This window comes from Drosophila arizonae, chromosome 3 (assembly GCF_054131065.1).
Source record: "Drosophila arizonae isolate 15081-1271.41 chromosome 3, UAZ_ARI_1.0, whole genome shotgun sequence".
NCBI classification, from domain to species: Eukaryota; Metazoa; Arthropoda; class Insecta; order Diptera; family Drosophilidae; genus Drosophila; species Drosophila arizonae.
In genome coordinates this window covers 16,348,680-16,362,041 of record NC_142923.1, presented here as the reverse complement: position 1 = coordinate 16,362,041, position 13,362 = coordinate 16,348,680, and the positions used below count along the sequence as shown (strand labels likewise).

General features: G+C 42.2%; 1 protein-coding gene across 1 annotated transcript; it reads left to right on the top strand.

Moving 5' to 3' along the window:
* The first annotated feature begins 889 nt into the window (after positions 1-889).
* On the top strand, positions 890-12,668 carry tsh (teashirt). Its single transcript, XM_089463845.1, has 3 exons — positions 890-2,951; positions 8,948-12,291; positions 12,397-12,668. The coding sequence occupies exons 1-2, from the start codon at positions 2,899-2,901 to the stop codon at positions 11,889-11,891; spliced, it is 2,997 nt and encodes a 998-aa protein (XP_089319971.1). The 5' UTR covers positions 890-2,898; the 3' UTR covers positions 11,892-12,291; positions 12,397-12,668.
* Positions 12,669-13,362: the final 694 nt, after the last annotated feature.

The window sequence follows — 13,362 nt, the reverse complement described above, 5'->3', positions numbered from 1 at the left end:
CATGCATATAGTATATGTACATATGTATGTATGTATACTCGCAAACAGCCCTCACGAGCTGTCATCAAATTGACGAACAGTGAGCGAGGAATAGAGCTTCCAGCTCCGCTGCTATTTACATATTGCACATAGTACATATTTAGCTATATTACAATGTCATTGTGTGCACACATACACGCTTCCAAGCAAAAATATGTTGATGTGTGTGCGTGTGTAAAGTCACACAGACAGAACACCCGCACGTTGCAAAAAAACACATACACACACATACACTCAAAAAAAGTTCCAGACAGAGAGACAAAATGTCGAAAACGCGACAGCTGCAGCAGCGGCGCAGACGAAAGCAGCAACAGCAACAGCAGCAGCAGCAGAGGCAGCAGCAACAACAGCAACAAATTAGAACGAACCACCTTCTGAGCAACCAACACACTCATGCAAACACACACACAGAGTTACACTCATGCTCAGCCATTGGAGTGAGGGAGTGAGTGAGCCAGCGCATGCGAGTGAGAAAATTTGTTTTGAACTGTCATAAATCTTAATTGTGGCGGAGTGATGGAATTGGAATGTGCTGAAGCCACCGACCTACCAAAAGGGTGACACGCTGACGAAACGCTGCATGCAGCTAATTTGAGAGAGAGAGAGAGAGCCAACGGGAGAGCGACATCACCGACAGCAGCGAGCAACAGTCAGAGTGTGAGAGGCAGAATGAGCACAATTATTTCCCCTGCGCTGGCTGGCTGTTCCATTTCCACTTCGTATACACGACCCAAAACATAAACAAGATTTATGGCATTTCCAATTGGTGTGCAGGGGAAACGTGCCCGACGGCCATGCGCACAGGCGTCGCCCTCTCTCGTAAACGTCGCGCTCTCGTCGCGCCGGCCGCGCGCCACATTTTCAGTCAACAACAGACCGTTACAGCGAACGATCATGTTCGAAAAGCTCTGTGGCGCGCCAAGAACAACACGCACGTAAAACGTTAAAGGGTAAAAGAAAAAGCGCGTGGACAGATTCGCGCTGTCTGCGTCGTCCGTCGCCGTTGCCGTCGCAGCCGTTGTAATTAATTAGCACAGACGCCAGCGTCGCTGTCAGCGTGCGCGAGCGAGATAGCAGCACATTTAATCACAGCATTTGTGACAGCCAGCCGCTAGTATTGTTGGGGGAGGAGAAAAAACAAAACCAAAAAACACTCACAAAAAGCAGGGCAGCAAAGTAATCAACACGCTGCGCTGTCGACGTCGCCTTTTTGGTGGGGGCGCCAAATACTCGAACAACAACAGCAACAACAACAAGAACTGAGTGCGCACTGCGTTGCGCCGTCGCTTAACGCAATCGAATCAGAAATTGCCGTCGCCAAACGCGCGCTTCGTGTTAACGAACGTCGCCGTCGTCATCGTCAGCGTCGTTGTCAGCGTCGTGTTTCAAGTCCAACTCTCGTCAAAAGACAGCAAGCAGCAGCAACAATAACAACAACAAGAACAGCAACAGCAACAGCAACAGAGCCGCCAACGCAGCTTCCAGGGCGCCCAGCTCCAGAAAAGCAGACAAAACGAAACGAAACGAAACGTGCGCGTCGCTGCCACCGCGCTTTGAACTTCATTTTTTTGGTATCAATCAGCAGCGAACAGGCAGAGGAGCAGAACGACGAGCGCGAACGCATTGTTGTTGCTGTTGTTGTTGTTTGTGTCTGATTCTTGACTGAATCAGTTTGACAGCCGACGCAGCAGTCGCCGCAGCAGTAGCAGCAGCGCAGCAGCAGAAGAAGCGACCCGAGACTGAGAAGAAGCGGCAGCCAGCAGCAGCAGCAGCGCCGCAGCCAGTGACGACACGGCAACGCCGACACATTCATTCGCTGTTCGACTCTCAAACGAGTAACGACGGAATCCGGATGAACCGCACTAAGCACGAAAGGCAGAAAGAAACCAAAACATACGCACGCACACGTACATACACAAACAAACAAACAAGCACACATACACGTACACATTGACAAATAAGTGCGAGCGAATTGTGTGCGACGCGTGTTCGAAAAGCAACTAAAACAAATTCAATTATTTTAATCGGCGCGCCATTTATAAAAGAAAAAGTGTGATAAAAAATGAAAATGAAATGCATAATTTAATAAAAATTAATTTATTAACAAATTAGTTACAACAACAACAACAACAACAGCAACAACAACACACACATGCATCATATCTAGTCAAAATTCAAAAGCAAGAAGAGATTTACAATGAAATGCGCGTCAAATGTTTAATTAAGACTGATTACAACAACAAAAACAACAACAGCAGCAGCAACAACAAGTAAAACGAAAACAAATTACAACAAAACAAACAAACAACAAATGGTTCAACAAAAGTATACGTAAAAAAACAACAAAAACAAATTAAATATATTTATTAAAAAAAAAAAACTACGAAAAATAAATTACAAAATATATATACATATATTAAACAATATTTTGCTCACCAAAAAAAACAAAAACTTAAAATACAAATACAAAAATTTAAAAACAAATCAACAAATTTCAAACGAAGTATACGATTCAAATGCAATTATTAAATTAAACTAAAACAACATAAATTTTTCTGTCTGCCATATGAAAATATTATGAATAAATTAACAAATAAAATAAAATAATTTAAATAAATAAATATAGATATATATATATTACAATATTTAACACACAAGTTATACGTAGCTGAAAACGCTAAAAAATACCAAGTGCAAAATATAAATAAACAAAAACAAAATATTATTAACAACACATATTGCATATTGTGTCAAATTACCTAAATAAGTTAAAGAAATAAAACCCACAAGATTAAGTGAAATTTTTAATTAAAATTTAGAGCAAACACAAAATCCGTCAAAATTCAGCAAAATTTGAAAATGTTACACGAGGCGCTGATGCTCGAGATCTACAGACAGGCGCTAAATGCCGGGTAAGCTAGAGATCTAATATTAAATATTGTTAATTATTAAATAAGAAAAGATATTTATAGTTTAATGTTATGCAAAATGTTGATTATTATTGCATACAATTAAGTGTAAGGGAAATACAAATATAAAATAATAAAAATATAATAAAATATAATATATCTATATCTATATGTAATGTATAGACATCTATTAGCTATAATGTTAAAAAATAAAGAAATATCTATAAAGATAATAAATGAATAAATTATGTTATTATCAGTATTGAAGATTTATAAACCATGTGCAACAATTGTGTAGATTGATTTAAGATTCTTTTTTGTTCGAAACTAGAATAAATTTATATATGGAAAAATACATATGCATGTACATATGTATGTATATACATATGTATGTATCACTAGCATCAAAAAACGACTAAGCTCTACTTGTTGAAGAGAATTAATAACAATATATGTTCATCTTAATTTGCGATTAAGCTTAATAAATTTAGTAAGAATAGAGAAATTTATATACAATTAATTTAATATATATCTAAGCATTCGCACTTCAAAATGCCGGCTTTTATATTTGTAGTTGAAAAAAAAAAAAAGAATCAAATTAATTAATTATATAATTTTAAATCAAATTATATAAAATATTCAATGTTTAATATAAAATATTTTTTTTACTAATTGAAAGTATGTGAAATAAGTGTAAATAAAATAGGTCATTGTGTAAGCTACGTTAATGAGGTATAATGAGATATTGATTGATTGAGATTGAGATATTGATTCAACTAATATTTGCATAGAACTTTAGTTAAATATACTTGAATTTTACCATCGAATTATAAATATATATACTTGTATATATAAAGATTTATGGTGCTTCGCAGAGCTTATCATGATTTGTGAGAAAAATTTGTTTAGCTAGTAAATATAAGAGAGTTGCTATTTGATTTGCTAATACGTATGACTATTTAATATAAAAGTATGTCAATAAGAGTAAAATATACTAGAGTAAGGATTATATATATATTGATTTACCTGCAAAGATAAATTGAAAGCAAATCATAATATTTTCAAAAATCCGCTTAAAACTAACAAGAGATAATTTATGTATTTATCTATTACTACAGTGGTTTCTACATATATATCTATTCAATGTAATTGAAATTCCTTAAATTAGCTCTATTAAAATTGAAAGCCAGATCGAAACTGTTTACAGAGACAGACTTAGAGACGTGTCAGAATCTTTATTAACTTCCAAACTGGTTTTCATTAAGGCAGCGCAAAATTAGAAGTCGACTAATTAGCTTTTAGTCCCAAAACTGGATCCATATAAATAATGAAATGAAATGTATTACCTAGGAATTAGAACTGAGAATTATTTTTGAGTGTGACGAATGTGCGAGACGTTTTGATGCTTTCTCGACGTCGTCGCCATCGTCGCAGCCAACACCTGTCGTTATAAATTGTCAACTCGCCCCGATATATAGGCCATATATCATGAGACACCCACCCAGACCATATGCCGACTATAAAGCAAGGCAGAGAAATTGATTTATAAACCGAATATCAGGCGTTATATATATATGTATATATACCAGAGACTATGTAGATAGTATAGAGTGAGTTGGGCCAACTTGCTCAATCGCTCAATCGGTCAATCGCTCAAATATCGCACGCAATTATCGCTGGCTAAACGTTTGCCATAGGCTTTGTGATTAAACTCGTTTTGAGATACAGTTTTTGAATAAATCGGAACGCGAAACGAGTTTCGCTTCAGCACAGAAGTCGACTTCAGCCGCAGCAGCAAATTGTGGCACGTTGTTGCTGTTGTGTTCCTCTCTTGTTCTTCGAATGATTTGGAAAATTGGAAAATGCGAAATGAATAAATCATGCAAAGAATATTCGACGAGCCAAAATAGTGGAAATTATACGTTTCATATGCTTATATGCGTGGGCGTCGCTGTATCTGTATCTGTATCTGTATCTTTAGCTTGTAGATGTATCTCCATCTCTCTCTGGCTGTATCTTTTTGCCAGTGTGTGTTTGAGTGCGCGCCTATTACTGCCAAGATTTATGCGCACAATTTGCAGCTAGCTTGGGGGCCGAGGGGGCCATTTAGTAATGTTTAGTTTCTGTATTAGTCATGCGTGCCTGGAAAAGTATCTAACAGATACAAAAGTATCTACAGCCAGCATTTAGCACAGATCAAACCCGTCAATCTGCCTGATTGTGCCTCTCTCTGTGTGTGTGTGTGTGTGTTTGATTATTAATGAGACAATTCCCGCTTGTAATTAACTGCATTTCAGTCGCTGCCTATAAATCATTTTGATTTAAGCTTCATCAAATAACAAGATTGCATATTATGATAGCTGCAGTCCGTGGAAAACTTGTAGCTGAGGTATTTCATTTTTTTTATGCATGCGACTCTCAATCTCACCTCGCCATCTGTAAATCCAATTAGCAATTTGCGCACAGCTAAACGTGGCTATGTGTATTAGGTATCCGAGCGAAAGCTGTTTCAGTTCGGAGAGAAACAAACTTCGATATTACATAAAAAGTAGCAGGAATGCCTCATTGCTAAATAGTATAGAGATATATAGTTGATGTCGGCACCGCTTGACATTGGGCAAAAGCCCATCAATATTATTGCACTTAGAGTTGCGAGTGAAGCAACAACAACAAGAATTTCTGGATTTATTGGTCGCTATCCATCAATGAGTTTTACCACAATCGATAGCTTGATAAAATGTTTATTGTGTTGGACAACTTAATGCTGGCAGAATTGAGTGATCGTTCCACCGCCAGCTAAAGAGCCATAAGTCAGTGAGTAGCAGAAAGACACCAAAAAATTCATAGAGAAAAGCTTACAAATTCTTGGTGACTTGGGCAGAATACGAGAATAATAGAAGGTTTAAATAGAAACTAACGAGTGATAAATAAATTTCGATTTTTACAAGTAAATATACTAGAATACTAAAATAATAGAAAGTTTGAAAAAAAAATTAAGAATGATAAATAAATTTGGATTTTAGGTTTAAGTTAACTAACTTAAATATTTTATTTTTTATTTATAGTGATTATTAGGCGGAAATTGATATATGTATTATGAGTAAAAAAGCATAAAAATTTTGATGAAATGTATAATTTAATATATATTTATATTGTATATTATATAATGATTTAATATTATAATATACATATAATTTAAAAATAATAAAAATGTATATATATATAGCACTTTTGGCAGCAAAACAACTAAAACTTCTGTTATAAGTATATGTGTAATTAACATATTGGTTTTTGTTTCTATTAGAGGATTTAAGATTACTATTTTTATATTTATGATTTCATATATCAATATTTGTATTTATTTATTTATTTTATTTTAATTTTTTTTTTATAATAATTATTTTATGATTTGTTTCTTATACAATTAGTCTCATAATTTTGCATTTCATATACAAATTTTTGTATATATTTAGACTATATATATATCTCTTTTTTTTTATATATGTGTTTTATACATATTTATATTTAATGTACAAGGTTTTTTTTTATTTTTATATTTTGATACATATTAAATATTAATCCTTTGAAAATACTAATTTATATAGAATATCTTTCAATCTGTAGCTCCTATCCCTATTTTAGTACTTTACTCGCAAGTCTTCGCATATCCATGGCTTACTTCGACCCCTTTTTGTGTTAAAACAGAGCTGCCAACTTGTTGCCGTTAGAGTGAATAGCTTATCTTAGTTATCTTATGCTACAGCTGCATAGTTAAGTGGCTGACATAATCAATAACTGATTCATATTTACTTATACATATTATAAATGCCACAAAGTGACTCAGTTATAATTTTATAATTTACCTGTCAATCAATAATTCCCATGAATCCAATTTACCCATTCGCTCATCAGTCAAGTCGAAAGCTTTGCCATTTCCGGCAAATTCAGCAACTTGGCAAGTCAGCAGCTCTAAGCGCCTAAGCCACGCCCACACACACACACACACACACACACACACTCACAAAGCGAACAACAAAATAATGTTCATAAAATTGCCATCAGCATTTTACAACTTTTGTGTTTAACATAAAAAAAAAATAATTTGAATATGTGTAAAAATTGAGGAAATCAAAACTAAAGCAAAATTTATAAACGAAAAAATAGATAAAAATATATAAATATGTACATATATCTAGATATATGTGTCTATGTATGTAGTTAAGCATGTGCCTTTTGCAGATTTATAAGTAGATGCAGGGCAATAAAACTTTGTTAGTTATTTATGCATATTAGGCGGAGCAGGAGGTGCTGGTGGAGATGAACGAGGAAGAGGTGGGAGGGGGGAGTTTAGTCAACTTAATTTATGCAAAATATGTGGAATGGCTTTTGTGGCTCGCTCTGTCGTCAATTTTATGGGCCGCCCTCTGCGGTTCGGCGAAATGAGTAGAAGATAAAACCGATCTTAGATGACGAAAGATCTCTTGATAATCGCGATGATGAGCTCCGATCATAATTCACGCTTTGGCTGTCTCGAATTAAACGCCATTGTTCCAAAATAAATTTAACCGATTTTTAACGATTTTTACGAGCAAAACTTGTCAGCAGCGCGGCGTCGCAAGGGGGATTGGCAGCCTGTTCGAGAGGGGGAGCGCGGCGGGCGTCAGTTGGAACAGCTGCGAACAGTTTCGTTTTGGTTTATGGATTTGAATAACAAACGAAATGTTGACATATGTTTCATATTGTTGCCATTGTTGTGCCACTAGATTTTTATAGCTAGCTGCCCCGACCTCTCGCCGCCCCGGCCCTGCCGCCACTCTGCGCGAGTATCAAATGCATTTGGATTTATATAACTCGCATATATAGATTGGGAGCAGTCAAGATCTCTCGAAAGCTGAACGATGATCGAATGACAAGCTTTCACTAATGATCTACGATCGAGTGGATCGACAGCAAGACAGAAAGATCGAGCGGGGAAGAGCGGAGAAGAGGCATTGTTAGCTTATGCGAATGGGAAAGCAAAGAGTGATTAATGTCATCTCTTTCTATCGCACACGCTAATGAGTCGATTATATAATTGAGGGCGGGGAAAGTTCTTCTGCCGCACTTTGACCAATTGCAGAGCGAGACAGAAACAGATAGAGAAACAGATACTCTCAAAATGGCATTCCCGGCCATTAAGAGTGAGTTGATCACTCGGCGAACTTGACTGCTGTATAACAAGTTGATCCCATGATCAGTGATCACTGATCGCTGATCACTAATCTCTGTTTGTCGATTATCGATTGTCGATCAGTGATCAATGAGCCTTCATTACGCTGCCTAATTTCTGAACATTTCGTATAATTAGCACAATTTATAGCTGTTGATTGATTGATGCCTTGTAGTGAGAGTGAGTGAGACAGAGAGCTAGAGAGAGAACAGAGTGATAGCGAGTGCGGAACGATGGAATTGATGACCATTTGCTTTAGCTGAGATCTCATTTGAATTATGATCAATTAATTTAATGCTCTCTTTATTCCACTCTCACTCTGACTCGCTGTCTCTCTCTATATATAAATATACATAAATATAAAACTATTATACATGTATACATACATACATTTTAATATATATTAATATTAATATATATTTGTCATATTTATACCTCATTAATTAGTGTCTTAACAAGAAACTTAAATTTAGGATTTCCCCAAGATCTGAGTAGAATATTCTTCTTGCTCTTGCTCTTACTCTAGTTCCTATACCTATAATACCCAACTACAATCAAATTGGGAGCAACTTCTTCAGACATCGCTTAATTTAATTAATTTAAATTAAATTAATTTCTTTTAAATTTCTTTAAGTAAGAATGAATTTAATATAAGAAACTTGAATTGCGTCTGACGGCAATTCAATTTCATTTCTATGGATTGCATTTCTAATGCCGCCATTCCATACGTGTTCGATTCCAATGTGCAATCCTTATTTCAATTTTCCCCCTCTCTATTCTCTCGTTGCAGCGCCCTGCCCACAGCACGTCCACGTTCCACGGAATCGGCGAATTCCAGCGAGCGCTGCCCTTCGCACGACTCCAATTCCTCGGACAACGGTGGCCAGCGGGACGCGGGGAACATGTCGGGTGGCGTGCTGCCGGTGGTGCCCACCACAATGCACTCAACATTCCCAGCGGTGCCGCAGTCGCTGCCCGCCCAGCCCTCCTCGATGGAGGCCTACCTGCACATGGTAGCTGCCGCCGCGCAGCAATACGGCTTCCCGCTGGCAGCGGCCGCTGCGGCCGGTCCGCGGCTGCCGCTGCCGCTGCCCAGCGAGGCGGCAGCGCCGTTCAAGCTGCCGCCACAAGCGTCACCCACCGCCTCGAGCAGCAACTCGGAGGCGCTGGACTTTCGCACCAATCTGTATGCGCGCGCCGAGTCCGCGGAGCCCGTGGCCTCCGAGGAGGAGGAGGAGTTCGACGACGGCGCCAACAATCCGCTCGACCTGTCGGTGGGCACGCGCAAGCGCAGCCACGACGCAGAGAGTCCCGTTGGCCAGATTCAGGTGAAGAAGATGTTCAAGTCGGATAGCCCGCCCGCCAATGCGTCGCCAGTAGCGGCCGCAGCTCCACTGATGCCCGGCGTCAATCCCTACCTGGCCGCGGTGGCGGCGGCCAACATATTCCGGGCGGGGCAGTTCCCGGACTGGAATGGCAAGAATGACCTGGTGGTGGATCCGCTGGAGAAGATGTCGGACATTGTCAAGGGCGGTGCAGGTGGTGGTGGCTCCTCGGGGCTGCACAAGGAGAAGCAGCAGAGCAAGGCGACGCCACCGGCAGCCGTTGCACCGCCGCCCAAGAGTCCTGCGAATCAAACGGGCTCCGGCAGCGGCAACGGCAGCGGCTCCTCCGGCTCGAATAACACAGCCGGCGAGGGCGGCGGCGGCGGTGGCAGTGGAGTGACCAAGGCGCGCCACAACATCTGGCAGTCGCACTGGCAGAACAAGGGCGTGGCCAGCTCGGTGTTCCGCTGCGTGTGGTGCAAGCAGAGCTTCCCCACACTCGAAGCGCTCACCACGCACATGAAGGACAGCAAGCACTGCGGCGTGAATGTGCCGCCCTTCGGCAATCTGCCCAGCAACCAGCCGCACCACCATTCCACTGGCTCGGGGCAGGCTGGCGGCCATCACCACCACCAACAGCAGCACCACCACCAGCAGCAGCAGCACCAGCAGCAGTCGCAGTCCCAGCAGCAGCAGCAGCAGCAGCGCAAGCAGTCCGGCAGTCAGGCGCCCTCGGCGAACGTGAAGAACGCGTTCCAGTATCGCGGCGATCCGCCCACGCCGCTGCCCCGCAAGCTGGTGCGCGGCCAGAACGTGTGGCTGGGCAAGGGCGTGGAGCAGGCGATGCAGATACTCAAGTGCATGCGCTGCGGCGAGAGCTTCCGCTCGCTGGGCGAGATGACCAAGCACATGCAGGAGACGCAGCACTACACGAACATACTCTCGCAGGAGCAGAGCATCTCCATCAAGTCGGGCAATGCGAGCAACGACCATGGCAAGGACAGCGGCCAGAACAGCCTCAGCTCGGAGGAGTCGCGCACCCTGTCCGCCGTGCTCACCTGCAAGGTGTGCGACAAGGCGTTCAGCTCGCTGGGCGACCTCAGCAATCACATGGCCAAGAACAATCACTACGCGGAGCCGCTGCTGCAGTCGGCGGGCGCTCGGAAGCGGCCGGCGCCCAAGAAGCGCGAGAAGTCGCTGCCGGTGCGTAAGCTGCTCGAGCTGAAGGCCAATCCCGAGGAGCAGCCACTGGAGAAGCCGAAGCCGGAGAAGTCCGAGGCGGCGCTCTTCGCGGAGCGCATGCGTCAGTATATAACGGGCGTGAAGTCGCCCGAGGAAATTGCCAAAGCCGCCCAGCTGCTGGCCAAGAACAAGTCGCCCGAGCTGGAGCAGAAGAATGGAGGAGCCAATGCCGGCAATGCGGGCTCTGGTGCCGGCACAGGCTCGGGCAAAGCCGGCTCCTCCTCGGTGCTGAGCGCCATCGAGCAAATGTTCACCACCAGCTTCGATACGCCGCCGCGGCACGCCAGTCTGCCGGCGAGCAGCCCCTCGAACTCGTCCACCAAGAACACCTCGCCGGTGGCCAGCAGCATCCTGAAGCGGCTGGGCATCGACGAGACGGTGGACTACAACAAGCCGCTGATCGACACCAGCGATCCCTACTATCAGCACTATCGCTACACGAGCAGCGAGCGCAGCGGCAGCGAGTGCAGCGCCGAGGCTAGGCCGCGCTTGGAGGCGCCAACGCCAGAGAAGCAGCAGCCGTCGCAGCAGCAGCAGCAGCAGTCGACGTCGACGTCGCAGTCGCAGTCGCAGTCGCAGTCGCAGTCAGTGGAAGTGCCCATCAAGCAGGAGCCAGAGTCGAGTCTTAAAATGGAAATCAAGTCTGAGCTGAGCGATGAGCCGCAGGATCTGGCCGCTGCTTCGCCCAAAATTGAAGCCGAGACGCCGTTGCTAAATGGCAACTACAACAACAACAACAATAACAGCAGCAGCAGCAACAACAACAATAACAACAATGGCAACTCACCCAAATCATCGTCCGCTGCCGGCAGTCCGCAGTCGTCGCGTCTGCCGCTGCCGCCGCGCAGCCCAGCGGACAGCCAACGCTCGGCCACGCCCAAATCGCCCGCCTCCAGTCACAAGTCGTACGACGGCAGCGACAGCAACGCCAAGAAATACCCCAGCGACTCGCTCAACGCCCTCTCCTCCATGTTCGATTCGCTCGGCAGCAGCGGCGCCGGCGGCGGCAGCGGCGCAGCCAATACGCGCGCCAAGCTGGCAGCGGCAGCGGCAGCGGCAGCAGCCGTCCAAGCCGGTGGCGATGCATCCGCGCCGGAGAATCTGAGCGCCAGCAACTCGCTGGCGGCGCTGCGCCAGTTCTGCGTGAAGAAAGAGAAGACCGCCTAAAGCGTGGGCACGCCAAGAATTTGCCACCGAAAATATTTTTTCGTTGTTTCGAACAAAATCAAGATTTTTTGTCAACCTTTTTGTTTGCCACGCTTGGCCAGCCGCGGCGCCTCCCCTAGTCGGAGGCGTGGCGCGGCGGCAAGGTCAAGCGAGACTCTTCTTTGTACGCACTCAGCGAAGACCACAAATCAAGCCACACACACATATATATATATATATTTATATATATATGTATGCATATATACAGTCTATCACACGTATATATATATTGCGAGATCGAAAGGACATTTCGACAAGTCGCAGCGCGTCGCGGCAGCGGCACAGACAGCCCCAGCCTGCCGCCCATCGAGCGCGCCACGCCCACGCAGCTTTGCCAAGCCACTGAGCCGACTTTTTCAAGGTAATTATCATTGACATTGGCAATTATCATTGCTATAAATCTTTTATTTATATGTATTTATATAAAATCTAATCTTTCTCTCTCTTTCGCTCTCTCTAATTGCAGAATCGTTTTCATCTGCGCCTCGTGACATCCTTGAAAGACTGCGGCATCTGTTTGCTGCTGTGGGTGTTTCTCTCTCTATTTCTTTAATTGGCCCCATTGCCCAACAATCAATTGAAATTTATGATGAAAATATTCAAAATGTAAGAAAACGTATAAGGAAAAGCCCTTGTCAGGGCTGCCAAATTCCTGGGCAAAGAGAATGAAATTGGAAAAAAAAGAAAACATGAATCATTGTGATCAAAATAAACCGACTTTTATTGAATTTATAAAAATGGAAATTTTGTATTTATTTAAGGGCGGCTTTGGGAATTTACAGTGAAACTAAATTTGAATAGGGTTGTGGTCTAAAAATTAGTAATGATCGACGAAAAAATTTAGCAGAAGATCAATTTAAGTTTAACTGATTAAATTGATCTTTGGAGATGTCAGAAATGTTAAAAAACGTATGTAGTATTTAATATTTTTTTTTAATATTGAAAGCAAACCTTTTAGGTGGGAAGTACTTATGATTGTTTATTGCTATTCGATTTATTTCTATTTGTGTTAAATTGAGTTTATTCCTCTTAGCATAAGCTGAACCCATAGAACTCTCAAAGGATTAAAGATTGGAGAAATTAATAGATTGCTCTGCTAGTAAATAAAGCATAAGGGACTTCGGAAGAAGAAAATTCTTATAATAGTTCTGAAAGAGTTAGAGAATACAAATAAAGGTTGAATATGTCTTATAGGATATATATATAATATAGGATATATATATAAATATATATCAGACTTTCTCTAGAAATTATAAAAGATATGATATGTATATATTGGACTACGAATGAATAATGTAATTCACATTGTAAATTGATATATTTCATCCATTTGCAGCAGCTCCACTGTAATTTCAGCAACCCCTAAATGTCTGACCTTTTCAGCAAAGAAAAGATGGCAGCGGTAAAAAAAGACATGGCAACTGAAATCTTG

Excerpts from the sequence above, each read along its gene's own strand:
- tsh (XM_089463845.1), top strand. The coding sequence starts at position 2,899 with ATGTTACACGAGGCGCTGATGCTCGAGATCTACAGACAGGCGCTAAAT. Across the intron at positions 2,952-8,947 it reads AGACAGGCGCTAAATGCCGG|CGCCCTGCCCACAGCACGTC; the intron begins GTAAGCTAGAGA and ends CTCTCGTTGCAG.